At 40.4% G+C, this 27,500-nt stretch overlaps 1 protein-coding gene across 1 annotated transcript in view; it reads right to left on the bottom strand.

The window, feature by feature from the left end:
- The window catches only part of LOC134461577 (SLAM family member 8-like), a 61,990-nt gene extending 37,632 nt beyond the window's left edge, over positions 1 to 24,358 (bottom strand). Inside the window, exons 1-2 of the mRNA XM_063214470.1 lie at positions 24,072 to 24,358; positions 22,885 to 23,136 (exon numbers count right to left, since the gene is read on the bottom strand). Of these exons, the coding sequence (XP_063070540.1) occupies positions 22,885 to 23,136; positions 24,072 to 24,288 (469 nt within the window). The 5' untranslated portion in view covers positions 24,289 to 24,358. The remainder of the gene's footprint in view (positions 1 to 22,884; positions 23,137 to 24,071) is intronic.
- Between the last annotated feature and the right edge of the window lie 3,142 nt (positions 24,359 to 27,500).

The following is a 27,500-nucleotide window of genomic DNA, read 5'->3' as shown; positions in this document are numbered from 1 at the left end:
ACGCACAATTTTACAAAACTGGGCAACTTAATATGATAACTTGATGTTGCCGTGACTCTGCACTAAATCAAAATGCTTTTGATATTTTAGATGGCATAGACATGAGAAATACTGCCAAAAAATAAAGTGCCTGATTCATGCAAGAAGGTTGAGCGACATGACACGACGGCACAATGATTAAAACTTGTGTGGCTGGCTTAGGGTTTGTTTTTTTTAATGTCCAACCAAATTATTTAAAATCAATATGAAAGACGTGCTGCTTGAGTTTAGACATGACCTCGTGTATAATTTAAAATTTAATTTAATCAAGTTCATGCAATCGTGGCCATGACTTCGTATATGAAATATAGCCTATTGTGCTACACAACTACACGGAAGTTGTTTGTGTTCATATCGTGCTTAGAAAGGAGAGGATCTTAACGGGACTACACTGAAGTCTGCACTGGAGACAGAGCCTACATGTAGGCTGATGCAGAAGCATGACGTGCTTCAGATAGCCTAAACAGAGAAGTAGGCTATTTAAATCCATGATGTCTAGCAACGCGTAACCATATTCACCTACAATCCTCAGCTGCCATTATTCCCGGCATGTTGTTCTAGACACATTTGTGCGTTCATATCGTGCCTTCAGAGGATCCAAGTTCACGGAACTGTACCGAATTTTGACTAAAACATTGCGCTGCACATGCATGACTAAAAATCGCTCAATAGCCTGATAAAAAAAACCCAGAGAATAGGCCCTATCCAGAGAGCGCAGGCTATGTATGCAGTGCCAAACTCGAACATTTGGAGAGAACCTACAGCTAGGCCTATCAAACTCGTATCCTGTGCATCCCGTTAGTGCATCGTTGAGCCATATCCTCTATTTTGTCATGTCAAGATTCACGGTTTTTAATCCAATATTTGCTGGATACCTACAGGATTTTTGTTCTTTCTGCTGCGCTGAAGGTGAAAGTTTTGGCACTTGCGTCTGTTAACTTAGGCTACTTTATCGTCTCGAAGGACATATTGGAGGCTGATGGTGTGGCTCAGTTGCAAAAGTAGTAGCCTAGTTCAGATACACCGCATTGTTCCGTGTGGTGCGTCTCCAGTTGAATAACTTGAAGGTGAGAAAGTGGATCGCACTTCTGGTTCTTCTTTTCATCTTTTTATTTTTTACATAGCAGCAGAAGTGGAGACACTGACGAAGGCAGCAGCCAAAACGTTTGTCTACACTCTTGCTGCTATGTAAAAAAAAGAAAAGAAGAACCCGAGTGCGATCCACTTTCTCACCTTTATTCAACTGGAGACGCACCACAGGGAAGAGCGCGGTGTATCTGAACTGGGCTACTAATACAATAGCCTATTTGCGAAATTAATAGGCTAATGTCCGAGTTAACCAGCCATCTCCGCTAACTTTTGCCCTGCCTGGCGCAACCTGCATTTCGTTTAACAGTTGACTGGATGAGATGATGCTGAAGTGTCATGCAACACAGACTGCTGCAAAGAGTAGCCTATTGAATGAAGTCGATAATAGGCTCATTTAACCTGAAGCAGTAGCCTATGCATTTGCCACCCAACTGTTGTCATTTAGGCTATTTGCAGTCATGGTATTGTGTCTCACTAGATGTAGGCTATAAACCCGTGGGCAGACTGGGGAGCGGCGAAAACAGGCTACTTATGGACAGCACTGAAACTGAAACGTGCAGAAATGAGCTTTTAATAATTTGCCGAAATTAGGCTACTATTTCACAACAGACGTGCAAAGTAGACGTGAACTAGGGCCTACGATGTAACAACAAAACAACATAACAAAAATAAACGTCAATTAATGCAGGGCTCCTTATCAACCGCTCCTGTTTTCACGCAAAGCAAATATTCTGCACCGCTTGTCAATCATTCTTGGCATTCCATGGCAGTGGCCCGCACTAGACGGGACACGCGTCAAACAAAGTCGATTTTCTCTGTGAAAAATTAATTCTGAGATGTAATTTAAATTTTCATAATGTAAAGAAGGCATGTGGCTCGCAAGATATACAATTTTTAAATACATCGCTCCGCCCATGAATTAAGGCATTGGTCGTATCCGTGGAAAAGTCAGATTCGCCCATAGGCGCCCATTATAAAAGCCTCCTATCAGGTCTCCTAAAGGGGCGTGGCCGATGTCATAAGTGAAACAGGAAGGAACGTCGAGCTCGCCGTCTCTGCATTCAGAACGTCTCTGGTAATACCAACAAAATGGCAAAAGTACAGTAAAGAGGTGGAAAGACAATTAAAAGTTAAACACGTGCATCCATGTGTACTCCTGCTATCCAATCCCATAAGGAAGAGCAGATCTTTCTACTCAGCGTTTCTTACATCTACACCTGACTTCCTGACACCAGTTGTATTTTTGAGGTTGGACCACTTGCTCTCTCTCTCTCTCTCTCTCTCTCTCCCCCTCTCTCTCTCTCTCTCTTTCTCCACCTCTCTTTCTCCACCTCTCTCTCTCTCTCTCTCTCTGTCTCTCTCTCTCCCCCCCCCCTCTCTCTCTCCCCCCCTCTCTCACTCACTCACTCACTCACTCATTCTCTCTCTCTCTCCCTCTCTCTCTCTCTCTCTCTCTCTCTCTCTCTCTCTCTCTCTCTCTCTCTCTCTCGCCCCTGTCTGGCACTCTCTCTCTCTCTCTCTCTCACACGGACACATAAACACACACAACTACCATCAGTAGGGCCTACCAACTACCAACAGAAGCAGCAAAAGTAAGCAGGTGGAAAGACAGTTATAAAAGTTAAACACTTACAATAAAACCTTGTGTACTCCTGCTGTTGTATCTCTTCTCATTTGGGGAGTGTGAGTCCTGCTGCTTTGAGATCTGCAGTTTTAAACACATTTCAAATTCCTGCCCTGCTTCGGTCTGTCCTGATCTTACTTCTGCTTGGAAAGGGGACCTCTGTGTGTGTGCGTGTGTGCGTGTGTGCTTGTGTGTGTGTGTGTGTGTGTGTGTGTGTGTGTGTGTGTGTGTGTGTGTGTGTGTGTGTGTGTGTGTGTGTGTGTGTGTGTGTGTGTGTGTGTGTGTGTGTGTGTGTGTGTTGGTAGACCTACACTCGTGGTGGTGGTGGTGGTGGTGGTGGTTGGGTAGGGTCTTCGCTGACACATGCAGCACACTTACACACTCACTCAGAGCTTCTGCAACTGCAGCGCACAGGGAGCAGGATAGAAACACACACACAGTCACACACACACACTCGCGCACGCACACACCCACACACACACACCCACATCCACACCTCTCATCTCTACTCTCTGGCATGTACAGCACGGTAATCCAGTGTCTCCCTTCCTTTTCTGTGGCCGTGTCCGTGTCTGCCTTAGTGTTGGTTACTCTCACTGTGGTTAAACAGCCTCCCACACCCACCCCAGAACACACCACACACACACACAACCACACACACGCACACACACACACACACACACACACACACACACACACACACACACACACACACACACACACACACACACACACACACACACACACACACACACACACACGTCTCCCTTTATGCTCTGTATTGCAACTGGGGCGAGTGATATGTATGGAATAGCGACCGACGAGGTGTCCCGATATCAAGGGAAATAATGGAAAGCCGGATTGTTCTAAACAGCCCGACGGCGCCGCCCACTAGCATCAGATAAAGGCACGCTGCACCTGTCTCCAGTCACTGCCACAGGTAGGTGTGTCTATGTGTGTGTGTTTTTTAGGGCCCGAGCACCGATGTGCAAGGGCCACAAGGTTCTGTAAAGACGAATAAATAATCTATCTAAACTTAAGGTAGCAGTACCACTTACTTTTTTACATTTAACTGCATGGCTGCAATGTTTTACAGTGTGTGTGTGTGTGTGTGTGTGCCTGCGTGCGTGCGTGCCTGTTTGCGTTCCTGCGTGCGTGTGTAAAAAGTTTGTAAGATGATGAGTCATTCACTGAAATCTGCCAAGCAACAACAATCTGTCACGTCACATGACCAGACGTGTCTGTATCCCTTCTTGTGGTCTTGTGGTTAGAAAGTTAGAATGTTTCCCTTTAGACACTTACGCCTCTTTTTCACTGCTCGACACAGCGCGACTCCTCTGTCACTTTTTGAATCACGATTGAGCTGTGTCGAGCCTATTTAAAAAGCAAAAAGTTACAGCTGAGTTGCGCTGCATAGAGCCCAGAAAACCGGCATTGGAAAAGAGGCATTTGAGATCAAGCCAAACTAAGAACAATGGCATGAAAATATAAGCTATTTGTCATCTGTGTGTGTTCTGTGTGCTATATATTTTTCCAGCATGAATTTTGGAAATAAACTACAAAAAATCATACACAGTACACCATTATAGTAATGTATGATATTAGAAAATGTACTGCTAGTTTAATGTATTAAACTTTGTTCTTAAAAAATGTACTCAAACATAGTGTTAGAAAATATACATTATCAGTTATATATACCTAAACTTTATTTTACGACCTTTACAAATATGCATATTTTTTTGCATACTTACTATATTGCCTTTTTGACACTAATATTAATTGTCTTTAATGAAATGTACTCACTTATAAAGATTTTATGTTATTTTTCTTGTTGTCTTGAACCACTTCAAGTGTATTTTAAGTGTATTTGTATTTTTAAAGTAATGTGCTTAAGTGTTGTATTTGAAAACATACTGTTAGTGTAGTATATTTTAAGTGTATTTTAAGTGTATTTGTATTTTAAAAGTAATGTGCTAAAGTTTGGTATTAGAAAGAATATTTGAAACGTACTTAAAGTTAAGTATGATTTTAGTATATTAAGTACACTTGTACAAAGTTTGATTTTTAGTACCAAAAAGTCAACTTAAAATGTGTTAAAGCTCTACTTAATTATATTTCAAGTGTATTTAAGTATACTATAAGTTGTCCCAAAATAACATTCTTTAAATACACACTTTTGAAGTATATTTTAAATACAAAAATACATACTTATTAAGTATATTAAGTACACTTTTTTCACCTGGGTACTTTTTTTAAACCATCATTTTAGTGTATTTTAACATAGGCTTATTTATTCATTATGCTTTGTAACATTAAATAACCTTCCACCTTCCATTTTGTTAATGTATTTTCATGGTAAAAACACCATATTGAAGAGCACAAACAGATCTTAAAAAGGCATGTAAGGCCTTACCTATTAAACTTTTAAGCACAATACTGAAGTCTGTACTTAAGTTGTGTTATTAGTGTATTAAGTGCACTTTAAGTGTACTTTTTGGTGCACAAATTAAACATGCAAAAGTGTCTTTAATTCGATAAAAGCATACCACCACCAATGATTTCTAAGTATTATAATTAAGTATATAAAAGTATACTTAAAGTGTACTACTCAAGACTATTACTTCAAGAACGTAATTGTGCCTGTCAAATAACAGGTAGTTGTGGTCTAGTGGTTAGAGTGCAGGTCTGTGGTTCAGTGAATTGTGGGTTCGAATCCTAGTTGAGGCAGTGGTTGTTGTCTGAAGTGAAGGTGAAAGGAAGGTTCATGTGAATGGCTGATGGTTGTGAACAAGACAATGTACAATGGAAATCAGTAACTGTGGATTATATTAATGTTTTTTTCATATACTTTTGAAATATATTTAAAGTGTACTTAAAATAAATATATTTGAAATGTGCTTAAAGTAAAATCTACTTGTAGTATACTTAAAATACATTTAGAGTCAATACACTTAAAATGTACTTAAAGCGATTTTTGTGAATATATTTGAAATGTACTTAAAGTAAGTATGTTTTTAGTATATTAAGTACACTTGTACAAAGTTTGATTTTAGTACAAAAAAGTCAACTTAAAATGTTATTAAGCTCTACTTAATTATATTTCAAGTGTATTTAAGTATACTATAAGTTGTCCCAAAATAACACAACTTAAGTATGTACTTCTGCAGTATACTATAAAGTACTTTCTCATGACGTTAAAATAGATTTCTAATGTACTTAAAATGCACTTATCCACATGCTAAAGTTCACATTAAACACATTTTAAAGTGATTTGGTTAGTATTCTTATAATGTACTTAAAATTAAGTATGTTTTTAGTATACTAAGTACACTTGTACAAAGTTTGATTTTAGTACAAAAAAGTCAACTTAAAATGTGATTAAGCTCTACTTAATTATATTTCAAGTGTATTTAAGTATACTATAAGTTGTCCCAAAATAACACAACTTAAGTATGTACTTCTGCAGTATACTATAAAGTACTTTCTCATGACGTTAAAATAGATTTCTAATGTACTTAAAATGCACTTATCCGCATGCTAAAGTAAACATTAAACACATTTTAAAGTGACTTGGTTAGTATACTTATAATGTACTTAAAGTTAAATATATTTTTAGTATATTAAGTACACTTATACAAAGTTTAATTTTAGTACAAAAAAGTCAACTTAAAATGTGTTTAAGCTCTACTTAATTATATTTCAAGTACATTTAAGTATACTATAAGTTGTCCCAAAATAACATTCTTTAAATACACACTTTTGAAGTACACTTTAAATACAATAAAACGTACTTATTAAGTATACATTAAAGGATAGTTCCGGCGTAAAATGAAAGTTTCACCATCGCTTTCCCATGCCACATAATGTATCTAATGATGAGACATTCCGGGCAATGCCGCGCCGTTATGGAGTTAGCTAATTTTAAGCTTTTTGGTGAAAAACGCAGCCAATGCATCACGGCGGGGCCAATTATAAGCCTATTATTTTCTGATGTTTCCCCGCTATAAACAACTTCAACAACGCTACACACTTCATCACAAAGGTCTCGTCAATCAAACCGAGGCACAGAGAAGGTCATCGGACCACACAGTCTTTCACTGGCCAGTGTTTTCAGAGGTGTCTCACTGTTGCAACTCTCTGACCCGGATGCAGGCTACTCAGTCAGGTGGCTAGGTAGGCTAAACATGGTCCGCGGTTACACCGGCTGCGACCGTAAAATGAAAAGCTGGAACCCCGACCGTTTTCACCGACTGCCACTGTCTAAACCAGCCATATTCCGGGAATGGCTAATAGCATTAGAAGTGGACGAAACTGACGTAAAAACCCGGAGGGATCGCTACTACCGTGTGTGCAGGCAGCAGATTTGAAGAGTTGCATGGAGAGTACAGGTAGGCAGACTACTCTTACAAAGTAATTGCAACACGGTATAATATAACATGGAGTCAACTTTGTAATAACACACCACTGGTGGTGTACTTACATCTGTAAGAGCACTTCTAGTACGACTTTATAAAATTCCTCCAGCCCTCCGTTGCGTAATGGTCCATCTGACCTCGCGCGCCCTCGTCATTATAGTCTACTTACTTCACTGAAACTACTCTAGCATGCTTGACATCAACCACATCGAATGCCTCAGGTCACACAATTTCACAATTTCACTTGCCATCCCGCGCTAGTTTGTTTTGACCGTGTATTTACCTCCTGTAGTGGGCTACATTTACTGCACCTGTAGGCCTTCCCAAAACAGAGTGCTTGCTGGCAAAGACGCGCGGTGTTGCAACCAGTTTTACAGATTCACAGACAGTCAAGATTCATGAGCCAGACACATTTACACATGTTTCTCTCTCTTCAAACATACCTCCATAGCCATGCACCTTTTTGGCACAGCATTCCTCTTTAGATGGTTTCGTTTTGGTGTTCCATCTCCCTTACTCTTCTTGTAGCCATCATCCTCGAAATGCTCCCTCCACACACGGTAGTAGCGATCCCTCAGGGTTTATATGTCAGTTTCGTCCACTTCTAATGCTATTAGCCATTCCCGGAATATGGCTGGTTTAGACAGTGGCAGTCGGTGAAAACGGTCGGGGTTCCAGCTTTTCATTTTACGGTCGCAGCCGGTGTAAGAACCGCGGACCATGTTTAGCCTACCTAGCCACCTGATTGAGTAGCCTGCATCCGGGTCAGAGAGTTGCAACAGTGAGACACCTCTGGAAACACTGGCCAGTGAAAGACTGTGTGGTCCGATGATCTTCTCTGTGCCTCGGTTTGATTGATGAGACCTTTGTGATGAAGTGTGTAGCGTTTTTGAAGTTGTTTATAGCGGGGAAACATCAGAAAATAATAGGCCTAAAATTGGCCCCGCCGTGATGCATTGGCTGCGTTTTTCACCAAAAAGCTTAAAATAAGCTAACTCCATAACGGCGCGGCATTGCCCGGAATGGCTCATCATTAGATACATTATGTGGCATGGGAAAGCGATGGTGAAACTTTCATTTTACGCCGGAACTATCCTTTAAGTACACTTTTTTTTTACTTGGGATGTGTGTGTGTGACTGTGTGTGTGTGTGTGCATGTGTATGTGTATGTGTATGTGTATGTGTGTGTGTGTGTGTGTGTGTGTGTGTGTGTGTGTGTGTGTGTGTGTGTGTGTGTGTGTGTGTGTGTGTGTGTGTGTGTGTATGTGTATGTGTATGTGTATGTGTATGTGTGTGTGTGAGTATTGCATACATTGTAATGCCTCTGTGTGTGCCACTGTGCATTTTCTATGCCTTCACTGTTGGCAGGTTCTCTGCCTGCACTGTTGAGGAGCATCGTGGGAAAGGGACACCTCCCTCCACACATCCATTCCTCACATCGTCAGGTCAAACACATTTTCATTCAGTGTCACCTTTAGACACTTTGAGTTCAAAATGAGCAAGCCAAAACCTATAATAAAAAGATAATCCACTTCCCTTTACAGGAAAGGCCTCAATGGGCACAATAATAATAGTGACAATTCATAAACTACATTCACAAACTACAATTCATAAACTAAATAACTTTAAGCTACTCAGATTATGTAATCAACACTAGTATTACTCCTCCTGATAGGTATTACAAAATGCATTTATTGTTGAGACAGATTATTTGACTGACATGCAGTTGCCCTTCCGTGGTCCAATTCACTGATAACCAGTAGCAACAGGAGTGTTTGTAACATATCCAGTCTTGCTTTGTTTTCTTGACTCATTTTCCTTTGTTATGCTCCAACTTTACTGATACGGCAGTAACTGAGGCTACAGTGACATGAAGTGAAGTGACATGTGATGATTGATGGAAACTGGGCACGAACACCTAGTGACACCCCACCCCCCTCTCTCTTTCTCTCGTTGTCTCTCATTTACTTCAAACCCCCCTTGTTTCCTGTGTACGTGTCATGTGTGCACTACGTTGGAACTACATTGGAAGTTATCCACAATTTAGTAATAAAAAAAACATCAAATGTGTATCACACACACACACACACACACACACACACACACACACACACACACACACACACACACACACACACACACACACACACACACACACACACACACACACACACACACACAGCATCAGGACTACTAAGGCATGCACGCACACACACACACACACACGCACACAATAACACATACGCATGCACCCACGCACCCACGTACACATAGACACACAGTACCAGGACTACCAAGGCATGCACACACACACACACACACACACACACACACACACGCACGCACGCACGCACGCACGCGCACACGCACACGCACACACACACAAACACATGCACACGCACACGCACACACACACACACAGACGCACGCACTCGCACAGCAGATGTGACAGATAAGGATAATGTGTGACTCACTTGTGAAGTTTCATTCGAGGAAGTTTGTGGTTTGTGGTTCGCCTCCATTAACACATTTACAGTAAGTGACAGTACACCACGCTCTTGTTGCATAACTTTTTTTTTACATGCACTTTTTATTAATTCAAACCGTAAACATAACATAATACAGTATTCCATTTTAACGTTCCACTACTATGATATAACAATGTTATATAGTAATATAATACTATAAGTTATAATACAGTATTACACATTCTCAAAGTCCTTATACCCCATATCCCACCCAGAACATTCCTGCCGGGGGGTGGGGGGTCTTGTTGTTGCATTATTTGAGGCTGCCCTGTTGCATGGGTGTTGATTATGCTGACCCACTTATACACCTCTTTTACGTGTGTATATAGGCCTACTGTAGGCCTATGTGTGTGTAGCCCATGTGTGTTGTGTGTGTACTGTGTGTGTTGTGTGTATGTGCATGCGGTGCGTGCGTGTGTATGTTCACATTCACAAATCTGCACAGTGAAAATATGTACATGTTCTTGCCATAGTTTTTCTGTGTGAGACTCTAGCTCAGTGTTTCTCAACCTTTTTTTAGGCGAGGCACCCTTTCAATTAATGAAATATTTCAAGGCACCCCAAACTAACAAGCCATAGCATGGCATCGCATCCGATACCACACAAGGTTAGGAAAGTAACACATTTGGAGACGTCAGCGACCTACTTTCGAAGTTGCAGCTGACTGGGGCGACCTATTTACTTTATTGTGTGTAAATGGCAGATGAAAGATTCCACTGACTAGCATTAAGTTATCAATTTAGACAAATACTCCAGGTCACTCTATTAGAATATCATGAAACAGTTCATTTATTTCCATAATTCCATCAATAATGTTAAACTGTCATGGATTGTAGATTCATGGCCCAGTTGTTTAACTATTCCAATCATTCAATTTTTTTCTTTTTACATATTTTGGCCTTCCAGCTAAAAAAACCTGCATCATTAGAACTCACATCATTAGAATATTGTAATAAAATCACAATTTTCTTCATCAAAATGTGTTTCACATCAGTGCACATCAAATCAGTTGAAATTTGGTACTTTCTACATAACATGCAATGTTTAATACTTGGTTAGGACTCTCTCTGTCTTAATAACGGCCATGATGCGTTTAACATTGAAGTCAATGGCAGAAACAGTGCATGGGAGTAATGGAAGCCCAGATATCCTTGATGCTTTGCCGTCAGCTGTTCTTGTTTGTTGACCTGGTGTCCCACACTTCACTCTTCAATATACCCGTAGATATCCATGCTACGTTTTGGTGTTAACTCACCAGTTTAATTCTAAATCACCAGAAATAAAATACCATTCATTTTCAATGGGGTTTCATTTCTGGTGATTTAGAATTAAACTGGTGAGTTAGCGCCAAAACGTGGCATGGATATCTACAGGGTATATTGAAAAGTGAAGTGTGGGACACCAGGTCAGCAAACAAGAAAATTTATTAACCCATTAAGACACTGCATTATAAATCAGCTGTTACCAGAATGGCAATGACCAAGTTATAATGTATTACTAAAGGGCCTGTGCACTGTCATAGTAGTGTAGTATTATAGTAGTTAACTTTCAATGCCTATTACAGTGTGCCACAGGAGGTACGGCGTGCATTAAGGGGCTACATACAATTTAATTTTATTAGGCTATATAATTCATTTTTGTGTTTATTAATAAAACAGGTAACACTTTATAATAAGTACCCCTTTTTAGGCATTACTTAAGGGTTGGTTAAGCCTTATTTTACCATTAGTTAACCCTTAGTGAATCACGAGTTAATCATTATGTAAGCATTATTTCTCATTTCCTAACTATTATCTACTACCGTTAGTAAATGGTTAGTGTGTGCTGATATAACGGTTCGCTAAGCAAAGTTAAGCCTTAAATAAGCCTTATTTTAACAATAGATAACCCTTAGTAAATAACGAGTTAGTCGTTATGTATGTGTTATTCCTCATTTCCTAACTATTATCTACTACCATTGGTAAATGGTTAGTGTGTGCTGATGTAACGGTTCGCTAAGCAAAGTTAAACCTTAGTTAAGCCTTATTTTTAACATTAATTAACCCTTAGTGAATCACGAGTAAGTCGTTATGTATGTGTTATTTCTCATTTCGTAACCATTAACTAATACCGTTAGTAAATGGTTAGTGTGTGCTGATGTAACTACTCGCTAAACAAAATTAAGCATTAGTTAACCCTTAGTGAATCACGAGTCAGTCATTATGTATTTCTGTGAAATTATTAAGTACTGTTAATTAATCATTCGTCTATGGTGATTTAACTTTCTGATAAGCATTAGTAAACCATCATTAAAATGTCTGATAACCCACCTTTATTTATGAAAAAAACATTATCTCTTTGTTGTCTCCTACCACCTAACCATTAACAAGTACTATTAGGCATGTATGGTAACGGTTTGTAAACTCTTGCTTTAGCATCAGTGAAGTCTTATTTAACCCTTTTGTAATGGTTAGTGTGTGATGACTGGTAGCATGGCAAACAGTAGGCCTAGGCCTAAGTTGAGGCTCATGTGACTGCCCCTCATGGATGTTTCTGGACATTAACAAATGACTTGTTAAGCGTTGCTTATGCATTATCAAGGAATTACAAACCATTACTTAAGTATATCTGGGGAACTGATCTAAAGTGAAAACCTGTTATGGCTTTACAACAGATTAACGAATGACTTGATAAGCATTGCTTATGCATTACCAAGAAGTTTCAACGCAATAATAACGCATATCTGGGGAAGTTTTTAAGTGAAAACCTATCCATACTTTCCAAAACATTAACAAATGACTTGATAAGCATTGCTTGTGCACTATCAAGGATGTATAACCCATTATTTAAGTATATCTGGGGAACTGATCTAAAGTGAAAACCTTTCCATGCTTTCCATAACGTTAACAAATGACTTGATAAGCATTGCGTAAGCATTATCAAGAAGTTTCAACGCATTAATAACTCATATCTGGGGAACTTTTTCTGTGAAAATCTTTCCATGCTTTCCAAAACATTAAAAAATGACTTGATAGACGTTGCTTATGCATTAGCAAGGAGTTACAACTCATTACTTAAGTATATCTGGGGAACTGATATAAAGTGAACACATTTCCATGCTTTCCAAAACGTTAACAAATTACTTGATAAGCATTGCTTATGCATTATCGAGAAGTTTCAACGCATTACTAACGCATATCTGGGGAACTTTTTCAGTGAAAATCTTTCCATGCTATCCAAAACATTAACAAATGACTTCATAAGCATTGCTTATGCTTTTATCAAGGATTTAAAACCCATTAGGCCTACTTAAGTAGGCCTATATCTGGGGAACTTCTCTGAAGTGAAAACCTTTCCATGCTTTCCAAAACATTAACAAATGACTCGATAAGCATTGCTTATGCATTATCAAGGAGTTACAACTCATTACTTAAGTATATCTGGGGAACTGATCTGAAGTGAAAACCTTTCCATGGTTTACAAAACGTTAACAAATGATTTGTTAGGCATTTCTTATGCATTATCAAGAAGTTACAACTCATTACTTCACATATCTGGGGAACTTTTAAAAGTGAAAACCTTTCCATGCTTTGCAACACATTAACAAAAAATGACTTGTTAAGCATTGCTTACGCATTATCAAGGAGTTACAACTCATTACTTAAGTATATCTGGGGAACTGATCTAAAGTGAAAACCTTTCCATGCTTTACAAAACGTTAACAAATGATTTGTTAGGCATTTCTTATGCATTATCAAGAAGTTACAACTCACTACTTGCGCATATCTGGGGAACTTTTGAAGTGAAAACCTTCCCATGCTTTACAAAACGTTAACAAATGATTTGTTAGGCATTGCTTATGCATTATCAAGGAGTTACAACTCATTACTTAAGTATATCTGGGGAACTGATCTAAAGTGAAAACCTTTCCCAGCTTTACAAAACGTTAACAAATGATTTGTTAGGCATTGCTTATGCATTAACAAGAAGTTACAACTCACTACTTGCGCATATCTGGGGAACTTTTAAAGTGAAAACCTTTCCATGCTTTCCAAAACGTTAACAAATGACTTGATAAGCATTGCTTATGATGAAATAACACATACATAACGACTTACTCGTGATTCACTAAGGGTTAATTAATGTTAAAAATAAGGCTTAACTAAGGTTTAACTTTGCTTAGCGAACCGTTACATCAGCACACACTAACCATTTACTAATGGTAGTAGATAATAGTTAAGAACTGAGGAATAACACATACATAACGACTAACTCGTTATTTACTAAGGGTTAACTATTGTTAAAATAAGGCTTATTTAAGGCTTAACTTTGCTTAGCGAACTGCTATATCAGCACACACTAACCATTTACTAGCGGTAGTAAATAATAGTTAGGAAATGAGAAATAATGCTTACATAATGATTAACTCGTGATTCACTAAGGGTTAACTAATGGTAAAATAAGGCTTGACTAACCCTTAAGTAATGCCTAAAAAGGGGTACTTATTATAAAGTGTTACCATAACACATAATGGATAACATTCCAGACAGGAAATAGAAATGTAGCCTGCATTGCAACTCAAACATTTCATTGCAGTTGTCAAGTCTTGATGACACAACGCAAACATTTTATTGCACATGAACAAGGGAGTGCCAGCATGGGTCTATTCTCAGCAATGTTGTCCAGATGGGAAAAAAACAGTTCACGCACACACGTACGCAGGCATGCACACACACATGCACACACACATACACACAGACACACAGACAGGCACACAGACAGACACACACACACACACACACACACACACACACGCCTACGCATGCACAGCTAGACTACTATCTGGTAGTGGCAGGCTGAGCTGGTCTCTGCAGTGGTGACCTTTTCAGCTGCAGGGCCTTCCCCATCCTCCACTTCCTTATTTAACGGTTCGCACTCTGGCGCTCCTCCTGTGCCTGAAAAAGAAGCGGATACACACAAACATACCCACGTGAATGCATGCCCATATACAGTAACATTCACATGCGCACACGCACACACACACTCAAACACACACGCATGCACACACACACACACACACACACACACACACACACACACACACACACACACACACACACACACACGCATGCACACACACACGCACACACACACACACACATACACACAGTTTGATGTTGTGACAGGCTAATGTGTGACTCACTTTCTTGCTGTGAAGTTTCGGTCACCTCAACTTGAGTGTTCTTTTCTTCCGGGACATCAGGCTCATCTAAACAAGGCGCACACAATTTTCAAATACACAATCTGCGTGCGTGTGTGTTATTGTGTGCCCGCGCACGGGCGCGTGCATGCCTTGGTAGTCCTGATGCTGTGTGTGTGTGTGTGTGTGTGTGTGTGTGTGTGTGTGTGTGTGTGTGTGTGTGTGATACACATTTGATGTTTTTTTTTTATTACTAAATTCCAGATAACTTCCAATGTAGTTCCAACGTAGTACACACATGACACGTACACAGGAAACGAAACAAGGGGGGTTTGAAGTAAATGACAGACAACAAGAGAGATAGAGAGAGAGAGAGAGAGAGAGAGAGAGAGAGAGAGAGAGAGAGAGAGAGAGTGAGAGAGAGAGAGAGAGAGAGAGAGAGAAAGAGAGAGGGGGGTGGGGTAGGTGTTCGTGTGCCCAGTTTCCATCAATCATCACATGTCACATCACTTCATGTCACTGTAGCATCACTTACTGCCGTATCAGTAAAGTTGGAGCATAACAAAAGCAAATGAGTCAAGAAAACAAAATAAGACTGGATATGTTACAAACACTACTCGTGCTATAGTTATCAGTAGAGATGTACAGGATCCAAGATCCGGTTCCGGATCCGGCAGGATAATAGGGTTTTTGAGACTATCCGGATCCGGCAGGATCTTAAGCAGTGGATCTGGGGCATCTGTACTTTTTACGTAGCCTAGGCTTTTCACAACCCCAATCGCTGCATGGAGTGAAAGCCCTTTGGAAGCGGCCATTGAAGGCAGTGTGGCAGTAAGCCAATGAGTCTTAAAAATAGTTTGCGCCAACGTAATAAAAAGGGCCCACGTGTGCGAGTTGGCTATGTGTTTCAACCCTTTCGTAGGATCCAGTATCCGGTTCCGGATCCGGTAGGATCCTAAGGAGTGGATCCGGTATCCGGCAGGATCATTAAAATCAGGATCCGGTGCATCTCTAGTTATCAGTGGAATCTAACACTGCGGTCCGGTTCTCGATTCTGATTGCCTGATAGCTGTGGTCAATCGAGCGTAAACCTACACTTTCCAACTGAAGATTCTATGCGCGTCTAAGTTAGACCAAGCGCATCTACGTTGGTAATAAGAATATGTTGCAGTTGGGGTAGGGAGTCTGCAAGAAGAGCACATCTTTGCACCATCTGTGGTCGGGGTATCAGTGTGATTGCAAAGACGCTTCATTCCTGCGGTGTTTATCGCCCCTTGTTGAGCGAGTGTGTGTCTGCGCTAAGCAACGGATCAAATTAATTGTTATTAAAGCATTTTTAATAGGGCTGGGCAACGTTAACACGTTAACGGTGCGTTAACTATTGAAGTCAATATCGCCCGACAATTTTGTTAACGTTATAACGCAGCAGGGGTTTTTTTCTTTTTTTTTTCTTGCCTTTTATGACCGTCGTTTGTGGCTTTTATTTTGAAAGCGTCAGCGCGCTTGTTGCTGCTTCCAGTGACTGCTGACAGAGAAGAAGAATGTCTAGAAAAGTAGTCAAAACAAAACAGGCATAGCCTACAGAAGGACGTCAACTTCTGAATGGACATTTTCGGTAGGCTACACAGTTCTGGTCCTCCTTGCGCAACTCTCGAGCAGCATGTGGCTCGCCTTTGCAGCTCGCAAGGTTAGTCTATTGTACGGTCAGCATGAAAAGGGTACTGTTGTGCTGGCTGTCTATCAGCTGTCAATAACGCCACGCGGACTTACTAAAGCCCTGATCAAAAAGCGAACCGCGAGATATTACATTCCTCACGCAACGTTTCCTCACGCAGCCTGCATAGTAGGCTGCATCAACATCGGCGACATCGGCAACTTCGTCAGCATTTAAGATAGTGTTAGTCATGTCAACGTTATTGTTTTGAAAGATGTAATTGCTGTCAATGCCAACAGACAGTCAATTAGTTTCTAGTCGCTGAAACACCTTAAAAATAGCGACAGATAAGAGAGAAGGTTAGCCTGGTGAACCAGCACCACCCGCTGGACGGCGAAATGTTTTGTCTACGGGTGGGTCTGGCCTCGCATAATGATTCAATGAAGCCAGAATGCCATGAATCTGGCAAACCAATTACAACGCAAAGATGTATTTTGAATCAAAGCGGGCAGGGTTTTGAGGGAAGGTTGTTCTCATCAACAATCTTCGGATGTATTATGCATCGAAGCTAGACTAAATTAGACATCCACATTTTGTCTGGTTTATCAGGCTAAGAGAAGGTGGGAGTCTTTGACAGTGAGAGAAGGCGGGACATATCTCACAGACGCACGCCTATGGCAAGCCGTTTTAACATATAGTTTTTTTTCTGTTTTTTTCTTGTAGGCACATGTAGACCATCCTAATTTGAGTTTATAATTTCTAATATATCAGTTTAAGTAGCCTACAATCTTAAATAGCCCTAGTGTAATATTGTTTGCAATAATTTGTTTCATTAGTAGGCCTGCATTGGATAGGCATATAGCCTACTACATTTAGACTGATAGGTTGGCAAATAGCCTACATTTCCATTGTGGAATATTATATTAGACCTACATAGGTTATCTACACAGTACATATGCAAATTATTATTAATTATATTATTTTATTAATTTAAAAATATGTTTATTTTATTTATGATTTATTTTATTTATGATTTATTATTATTATTTTTGGGTTTCGCGCGCTATGCGATTAATCGTGATTAATCACAGAAAGTCATTGAGTTAATGCGATTAAAGATTTTCATGTTTGCCCACCCCTAATTTTTAAAGAAATTTGGTCAGCGATTAAGTGTAACAGTGATAAGCAATAAGTGATAGATAAGCAATAAGCCACTTGAGTACGTGGGTTATGCTCAATTGATAACGGGCAATGGGACGTTTACGGCACTCCGCTTCTCGTTGTGCCCCACTCCCCTTTGCCTGTTATCAATGGAGCATAACCCACGGCCTCTAGTGGCTTATTGCTTAATTAAACACACATATACAGTACATTACTGTAACTCCAATAGGCACAATGATGGCGCATAAATACTGTCAGTCCTACTGTACTGCAATTACGTATATCCAAACTAAACTTATGGACCAAAGAATGGGATTCATGCACACATTTTCAATAGAAACATGCTGTTGACAGTATTGCCATTAAACCCTGAATATCACAAGAGACATGGCCAAATCAAAGAATAAGAGAATGGCGTCTCACCTTCAGCCGTGCTGACTGTCCTCTGCAAGTTGTTAATGTTTCCATCTGTCATTGCCTGGTCTGCAAAAGAGGACATCCATCGTCAACATACATTTGGTGAAGCAGCACAGTTTAATGCATGCTTGGTGTCATGGCTAGGACAAAGGATGGGAAATTCAGACATGACACTGTCCGTTCTTTGGCTTTTCGCTAATAAAAAATAGTAATCTGTAGAAAATATTGCTTTTGTTTGCTTGAAATACAGTAAAGCAAGAGACTGATGGTCCTTGTTATGGGTGTTTTTCCGCATGGCAAGGGCTAAGGAAGAGAACTTCAGACATCTCTCTGTATGTTCTTGTTAGGTTCTTTCTCTCTAATAAAGAATTATCATTACCATCATCAGTCAAGTTGACAGCCATATGGGAGACTTCATTGTCTTGCGATGTCATTGCCACGCCTGCAAAAAAGCAAATGCATCATGAACAGTCTTTGGAAATTGTTGATGTCATTTTCTGTGATTGAAGCTGTACACTGTACACTTCCTGTCACTTCATCTGACACCAGTCTGGAGAGTTAGGGGAAATCCTACCTAAATAAGTGATTAAAGCTTTTCTAGAACAGAGGATGACGATAGATGGGTGGGGGTGTGGTCTGTCTTCAATTATAAAAGGTTATGAGAGTGAGTTCATACGTAATGTACTATCATACAGCATATTGCCGTACATTACACTTCGCTGACATATTCGCCTAGAGTAAAGCAGGCATGAAAAGATATGACAACAACAAAAGCAGTGCAGTCTGGGTACAGGATGATGTCGGAGAGTTGTGGTTTGTTTAGGAAAGGAAACACAATTGTAAAAGATTAAGTCTTCACGTGTCATCAGACAACATGTCATCATGCATAGGCGTATCTGACACGCTGATTTGAACCCACTATTGCGTATGTCCAATACGCATTTCCAAGTTAAACCGTGCTCCACAACGCCCTTTGACAGGTTAGGTTTAGGTATGGTTTTGGTTTAGGCACCATTTAGGTAGAAATTCGCCTAATCTCGCTGTTCTTGGCAAAAGTAATGCAGCAGAAACATTGCTTTACTGACAGGTTAGGTTTAGGGGTGGTTTTGGTTAGGGCACAGCAAAGCACATTTTTGTTTAGTAACAGAAACGCGCTGTGACAAAACAAAATCGCCGACACGGCGGGAAAACTGTGCAAACCTCGTCACGTGTCAAAAGTGCATGAAAGCGCTTTACCGTTGCGTTGAGGAGCACGCTTTAACTTCAAAATGCGTCGCACCGACACGCTGAATGCACTAGCGTGCGATACATACGCTAAAGCATGATGACAGCCTGCATCAGACTAAGGGCCAAAACATACCAAGGCGGAACGGAATGGTCGCGGTACGAACACCGTCTTTCTGCTTAGTTTTGTCCGGCCTGCTTTTCTCTGCCTTTCACACTGACAGCGTCGGTGTGCGCGGCCAGTCCTGTTCAAAACCCTCCCACAGCCAAAGCTAGCATGCTACTTTGCCATTCATTTGAATGAGACACCACCGGTCGCCAGCGTGAAAAATACGCTAGAGTTCTATTTTCCAAATGCAGCGCGGCGCGGAGCCGGCATCCGCGCCGCTGACGCTAGACTACGGCTGGTTGGTGTGTAAGGACAGATATGTTTCAATGTATTTTCACAGACGCCAGTAAAAAACGCGGCCGTTCCGCGATGCTTTACCGCCCTGGTGTGTAAGACCCCTAAGAGATGAAAGGGATGATTCTTGTTTCCTTCAACAGAAGTTATTCAGTGATTCAGACTTACATTCATTCTGATCCGTGCCCTCTGTGTCCTCCAGATTGTAACTTCCTAAGGTCACACAAAGACAATTTGTACTGTATAGTAAGTTATTTGTGTGTGTGTGTGTGTGTGTGTGTGTGTGTGTGTGTGTGTAAGTGGCCTGTACTGTGTGCCCATGTCTGTTTGTGTGTGTGTGTGTGTGTGTGTGTGTGTGTGTGTGTGTGTGTGTGTGTGTGTGTGTGTGTGTGTGTGTGTGTGTGTGTGTGTGTGTGTGTGTGTGTGTGTGTGTGTGTGTGTGCACATGTGTGTCCACAATCATATAGCTGCACATAGCTGTGAATTACATCAAGTCTCACCTTTGTGTTTTCTACAGCGGTAGATGATAAATATGACAACCACAACAGTAATTCCAAGAAGAATTCCGACACCTGCAATCAATCCTGGAAAAAGGGAGAAATACAGCAGATTAAACCATTTCATCATTTAATAATTGGTGTAATAAGGAAAGTTGCAAGCGACAAAATGTCAAGATATTCTGTAGAGTATATAAAATACCTGATACAATACACTATGAAGGATACTGAAATAATTATACTTAGAAGTTAAAAATGAGTTGAAAACAGGCAGTGTAACTATGGTAGAACACATGACATAATATTATTATTATTATTATTATTATTATTATTATTATAATTATTATTATTATTATTATTATTATTATTATTATTAATAATAATAATAACAATAATTTTATTATTCAGATTTGTGAGTATATCTTTTCATAGGAGAGCATTAAAGAAATTTAACTTTGGCACAATGATTAGTAATCTTTTAACAACATATCTAACTGCTTAAATTTCTTCTTCACAGTTTTGCTTTAGATGGTGTCAAGCATGTGTGGTGGTAAACAAGTGAATTTGACAAAAAAAAGTGTATCCTCTCAATAGTCAAGCATGGTAGTGGGATTGACATGGTTTGGGGATGCATTAATGCTGTCAACAGTGGAAATCTCAATTACACCTAACAGAAACATGCATGTCAACATGCACTGTGACTACTGAAGCAGATTATGATACTCTCCATAGGATTGCATTCAAATCTCACACCAATCTATTTAAACCAGGTGCAGACTCAAAATGTAAAAGTTCAATGTAAAGAAAGGTTGAAACACACACCAATGACCTCCCTTTTAATCTCTTTTCATTTCGAGACGATTCGAGCCAACACAGACCCTTCTCTACCGGATTTAAATTTAGGGTGTACTCACCTTTGTGGGTAATGTTCAAATTTGTATTTTGATTTTTTTTTCTGAGTGAACAAGAAATTTAAGTGGTTATATACAGTACAGGCCAAAAGTGTGGACTCACCTTCTCATTTATGCATTCTCTTTATTTTCGTGGATTTTCATTGTGTATTTTCATGCAGGACATCAAAACTATGCATGAACACATGGATAATTACGTATTTACCAAAAAATATCATTCTAGCTGTTGTCCAACAGCAATGACAGCTGTCTATCCACCCAACATGATCTCCAAAAATTCCGTGCTCCTGGACACGGATGTTAAGGACACAAAATCTGTGTCCAGGAGCACGGATTTTGCCAAAATTCCGTGCTCCTGGACACGGAATTATTTTCCGTGATGGACACACAGAAGTGCTCTCTCTATACTCCCACAGCTCTTTGTTTCCAGTCTTGTGTTTTCTGAGGATTTTTCTAATTTCAAATATTTAAAAAAAAAAAAAACATTTCTTACTGACAGGTTAGGGTTAGGGATTGTTTTGGTCTGGGCACAGCTAGTTTTCTTTCATTCATTATATGAATTTGATAGCCTAGCAACCAACTGCAAAAGGTATTTCTCAAAAATATGTCTTTAATGACAGGTTAAGGTTAGGGAATGTTTTGGTCAGGGCACAACTTAAATTGCTGTAGCATTATTTTGTTTAGGATTAGCATTTGGTATGTATTTTCTAATGATAGAGTTAACACAGTGCTGTGGTAATAACCTATAGAAAGCACTTCCGTGTGCCCATCACGGAAAACAATTCCGTGTCCAGGAGCACGGAAAACAATTCTGTGTCCAGGAGCACGGAAATTTGGCAAAATCCGTGCTCCTGGACACGGATTTCGTGTCCTTAACATCCGTATCCAGGAGCACAGAATTTTTGGAGATCAGGCTGATCCACCTGACGTCGACATGGCACAAATGATGGCTCCACACATTTCAATGAGCTTATTTTTGTCTATTTTCAAATACAAATGCCCAGACAATCATGTCAATCCTAATTGAACATTGAAGTCCTGCAATAACTCACTAGAATTGTAGAACTGGATTTTTGAGACCTAAAACCTAGTTTTAAACACTTGCCAATACATGCAGACACATGCATCACTGTTTCACCTAGATAACCAGTTATGCTGACCAAGTGACCTATTATCAGATCAAGAAAATCTGTCTTGTATTGCTTGTATAAATTAAAATGGACTCGAATGACTGGGTATTTTTACTTGAAAATAGGCAGAAAAATAAGCTTGTTGAAACATGTGTGGCCCTCAGTTTTGCTGTGTTGACGTCACTGTTTGGCATTTTTTGATATTTTTTAAATAATTGTTTTTATTTGTCATACACTTTCATTTTTTTGTTAAGCAAAAAATTATACATGTGTTCATGCACAGAAATAATGCCCCCTCTGAAAATGTATTATTTTCTTTAAAAAGCCACAAAAATAAAGAGAAGGTGAGTCCATACTTTTGGCCTGTACTGTATGTTGTTAAAAGGTCACTACTCATTTTTTCAAAGTGAAATTTCTTTAATGCTCTACTATGAAATGATATACTCACAAATCTGTCACTTCACTACAGTTGTCCACCCCAAACCTCACCACTACTAGCCGGGGAAATCCCATGCTGCTTTGCACAATTGTTTTGATCTGACAGACATATGCTGTACACTTGTGACACTTGTGATATGATCTGGTAGCAACCAGGCAACACCACAACACTTACCCGCAGATATCTGCTCCACAGTGATAACCAGCTCCGCAGTCTCCCAGCTCACTGCATTGCTGATGTTACAGGTGAAGGACGTGTCTTCCTGTTCAGGCCTCTGCACTGTCCACTCGTGTCCTTTCTGCGTGTTGCCCTTGGCATCGCGCCAGACGTACTCAGCATCATCACCTTGCTCTGCCATGCAGGTCAGAGTGCAGCTGTTGCTGGTGGTGTCGCAGACGTGGGTGACGTTAGGCTTAGATACAGGATCTGGGAGGGCATGGTTGAGAGAGAAAAAGAAATTTTGTGTGAACTGTCAGCGTTACGTATATGCTTTACTTGTGTCAGGTATCTGTCTTACATTTACATTTGGGAGACTTATGGAACAAGATATAAGATGTCATATTCAGCTGCAGGAAGCTGGGATATGTTGCCTACATTTGTGAAAGCCCGATTGGGAAACTCCAACTCCCATTGTCATTGTGACACAGCACTCCACAGCACACAAGTGTTCACTGCACATTGCACACAACAAAATTGCATTTATGCCTCACCCGTGCAAGGGGGCAGCCCCCAATGGCGCGCCAAGGGAGCAGTGCGGCGGGATGGTACCATGCTCAGGGTACCTCAGTAATGGAGTAGGATGGGGGAGAGCACTGGTTAACTACTTCCCCCACCAACCTGGCGGGTCGGGAGTCGATTCGGCAACCTTTGGGCTACAAGTCTAACGCCCTAACCGCTTACCTATTTTTATTACATTTAATTAGTGAATAATATTATCTGTCGCCAATTGTTACGTTGTTACCTCCGCCAATCAAGTCTATTTTTTATGAAGTCTGTTTATCTGTCAGCACGAAACTTCAAAACGTCATGCACGGATTTGTATGAAATTTTGTGCAGTGGTTGGAAATGACAAAAGGAATAAGCGATTCAATTTTGGTGGTGATCCGACTCACTATCCGGAATTTTTTAAAAGATTCTTCACCACTGTGGGATGGGGCAAATTTTCACATTCCAGTTTCTAACTCCACAAAATCAAGGCAGAAATATAATCAAATATTCGATCAAACAGCTGCTGTACACAAAACCTATAGCAGGACAAGAGCTAACTGCGTAAGAGTATGACATAAAAACATATAATCATCACGTAAGACTTTCCAACATGAACTTTTGGTCTTCATAATTTCGAATTTTGCAAAACTCACCAAGAACGACAAGTTTCACACTCGTGGTTGGGTCTTTGTTGTTGATCTCCACTGAGTAACTGCCGCTGAAGCTCTTTTGTAGGTTGGAGATCTTCAGAGACCACGTGTGTGTGTTTAGCTCTGCACTCTTTTCGAAGTTGCGATAGTAAACTGGTTCTTCATCGTCCTCGAACCACCGGGCAGCAAAGTCCTGGTTGTGCCTCCAGGTAACTGACATTACTGCAGCCTGCTCTTGCTGTGCCGAAAACTCAACAGAGCTGTGAACAGCACGGTGTATTACAGCTGGGAGGGCTAAAGAGAGAGAGAGAGAGAGAGAGAGAGAGAGAGGGAGGGAGGGACCAGAGGGAACATGAGAGAGAGACAGAGAGAGAAAGAGAGAGAGAGACAGAGAGAGAGAGAGAGAGAGAGAGAGAGAGTTTGTGTGAGAGAGAGAGAGTCAAATAGAGAGTGGGGGTGGGATAAAACATGGGGACAGACAGTCACAACATGGCAGACACGTGCACACGTGCTCATTTACACACACACACACACACACACACACACACACACACACACACACACACACACACACACACATACAGTGCACGTGTGTTCGTGCATGTGACCATACTTGCTTTCCATGAAGACAAACACCAAACAAACATACGGTTAAGTGTCAGATAATCACTACAAGGTGAAACCTTTCGCAAATGCTACTGCAAGTTATCTGAAGTCAAACTGCTTTCAAAATTCTACAAGCTATAAGGGACGCACCCTACAAAACTTATTGTAACATTGAATTTATTCCTGTTCCTGTTTGTGTGACGCAGCCATTGAGTGGTGTAGTCTACTTTTTGGGGGTGGGTATACGTATGTATTTGTGCTAATCTAAATAATGGATCGATCAATTTTAGGTGGGTATACTGAAATCCCTGAAATGTTGAAGTGGGTATACTCTGTATACCTGCGTTCTACGTAGACTACACCACTGTATGATAGCCGTGGATAGCAAGAAAGTAGACTGCTGTCTGATAATCACTACAAGACAATTGTGGGGCAGCCATGGCCTAGTGGTTAGAGAGTTGGTCTTTCAATCTAGGGGTCAGGTTCGAATCCCCCCATGATCTTTCCCTGTCTCCATCCATGGCTGAAGTGCCCTTGAGCAAGGCATTTATTCTCTTTGAATAAAATGAAAGCGTCAGCTAAGTGTAATATAATGAAACATTTCACAGATGTCATTGGTGTCATTACTATTGTAGTGCAAGTTGAAGGTTATCTGAGCTCAAACTGCTTTCACATTTCTCCAAGGTATAACGCAAACACCCAACAAAACTTGTAGCACTTAAAATGTTCCTTCCTCCTTCTGTTAAAACGCATGAAGAAAGGGCACACTTACCAGATACAAGGGATGAAGTGAGAAGCAGAATAGTTGCTATTCTAAATTCCATGGTAACAAATGATCTTCAGCATGCTCGTATGTCTCACTCCCGTGCGGTGTCTGTGCTGTATCAAGCCATCAGCTAAAAATGAAACAAAACTGTTGATGAGGGAAGAGGAAGCTGGAGCCTACACTTCCTGTGAGCTGACCTCATCTGACACTCATCTGGAGAGTTGGGGGAAATCCTACCAGAATATGCTTCTGTAGAACAGAGGATGGTTGGGGGAAATCCTACCTGACTGTGCTTTTGTAGAACAGAGGATGGTTGGGGTGGGGGTAGGGGGGTGTCAAATAGAATAGAAGGGGGAAAAAACACAGAAAATCACGCGCGCACACAAGCCCTGCTGTATGCATGAATGCACCACTGACTTAGCATCAAGTCCACGTTACGTGCACACATGCAGCTTCAAGGTATTGTAACAGCACACCAACACCATAAATGGAGGATTTGGAGGGTGAAGATCGAATCACAATGCCTTAACATATGCAGGAAAGTAAGGCCTTGTGTGCGTTCCAATATGCAACCTTACTTCCTCCACTTGTGCTTGTGGCCTCGTAAAGCCATTTTCTCATCTGCAAACTGGATGGTGAATGAGTTTTAATATCAAAAGCACCAAACAGAATTTTGAGAAGATTTGGCAAAAGATAATTTGGTAGGTGATAGCCTTCCTTGAATAGATGTTAGACAAATTACATAATGAGAACTATCACAAAGGTAACTTCATAGGTCAAAAATAAAATGTCAACAGTACAGTTGTTGATGTTCAAGTTTCACTTTTTTTAGCCTTTTTTATAATTTGGCCGGGAAACCTTATTCACTCAGAGGTTACCCTTAGGGTACCTGTTGCCATTTTTAATTAATGGAACATTTTCATCATACATTTAATAATTTCCACTTCATGTCTACTAAATACAAGATTACATTGTGAACAGCTATTTGCTTCCCAGCAGTTAACCTTCACCAAAGCTGACACTGACCTACTGTTTTCAACACAGTAGGCTACACTGCCGTACAAAACAAGAACGCAATAACTCAGATTCTGGCAAACTGAGAAAAAAGGCTTCAAAGTTTCCTATATGGCGCGACAACTGTGTTGTCGGTAAAGTGGTGGTGACACTTCCTTGTAATACTTTTTTTTAGGATAGTAATTAAATGCACACAAAAAAACATTTATGTGTCTTTTTGCCACAAAAAAACGGAGTTACTGCCTTCTTGGCTGGTATTACTGCCACAAAATGGAGTTACTGCAGGAGTTACTGCGTTCTTGGCTAGTATTACTGTCTACTCCCAAATCATTCCCATTGGAAAATGCAGCAGTAACTCACCGACTTACTGCATTTTTGTTTTACACGACGTAACCTTTAATCCAACACCGCAGTAACTTTTTTTTGGTCATTTTTGCACTTTCAAAAATTACTTTTCTCTAAAACGGGACGATGTTGGACCACCATTGACACAAGACAAATGAGGTAGTTTAAAGCCCATTTCCGATCTAAACTCAATTTCAACCACTTTCGAGTTACTGCGTTCTTGTTTTGCACGGCAGTACAGCAGGCTGTACTTGTTGGCACGTGGTTAGAGGCTGTGACAGAACATACTGTAGTAGGCCCCATGGTAGATGCAGCCCATGGCCACTGGGTGGCCCTCTAACACCACAAGTAACAGTTTCCTCAGCTGCTTCCTTCTGATGTTCTGTGTTCCACAGTAGGCCGTGATCTCACAGAGTGCAGATTTCTGCTTGCTATCTGCCCTGTGCATATAACTCATTTATTAGTTTCGGGAAATTAGACTCAACATGTCTTGTTTTGTTAAATCCGCCAAATGGTGTCAATAGAGGTTACTGAAAATTGGACAATCCACCTGTGACATGAAGCATATTTTCTGCCTTGAATTCATTTGCAGCAGGTGTTAGGCCAGAGGCTGTGATGGAACAGTAGGTCCATACTACATGCAGTTCATGGCCTCTTTGTGACACCCTAAAATCACAAAAACTATTTTCTCAGCTGCACTG

This window comes from Engraulis encrasicolus, chromosome 13 (genome assembly GCF_034702125.1).
Source record: "Engraulis encrasicolus isolate BLACKSEA-1 chromosome 13, IST_EnEncr_1.0, whole genome shotgun sequence".
Taxonomy (NCBI): domain Eukaryota; kingdom Metazoa; phylum Chordata; class Actinopteri; order Clupeiformes; family Engraulidae; genus Engraulis; species Engraulis encrasicolus.
This window is presented reverse-complemented; position numbering and strand designations above follow the sequence as displayed.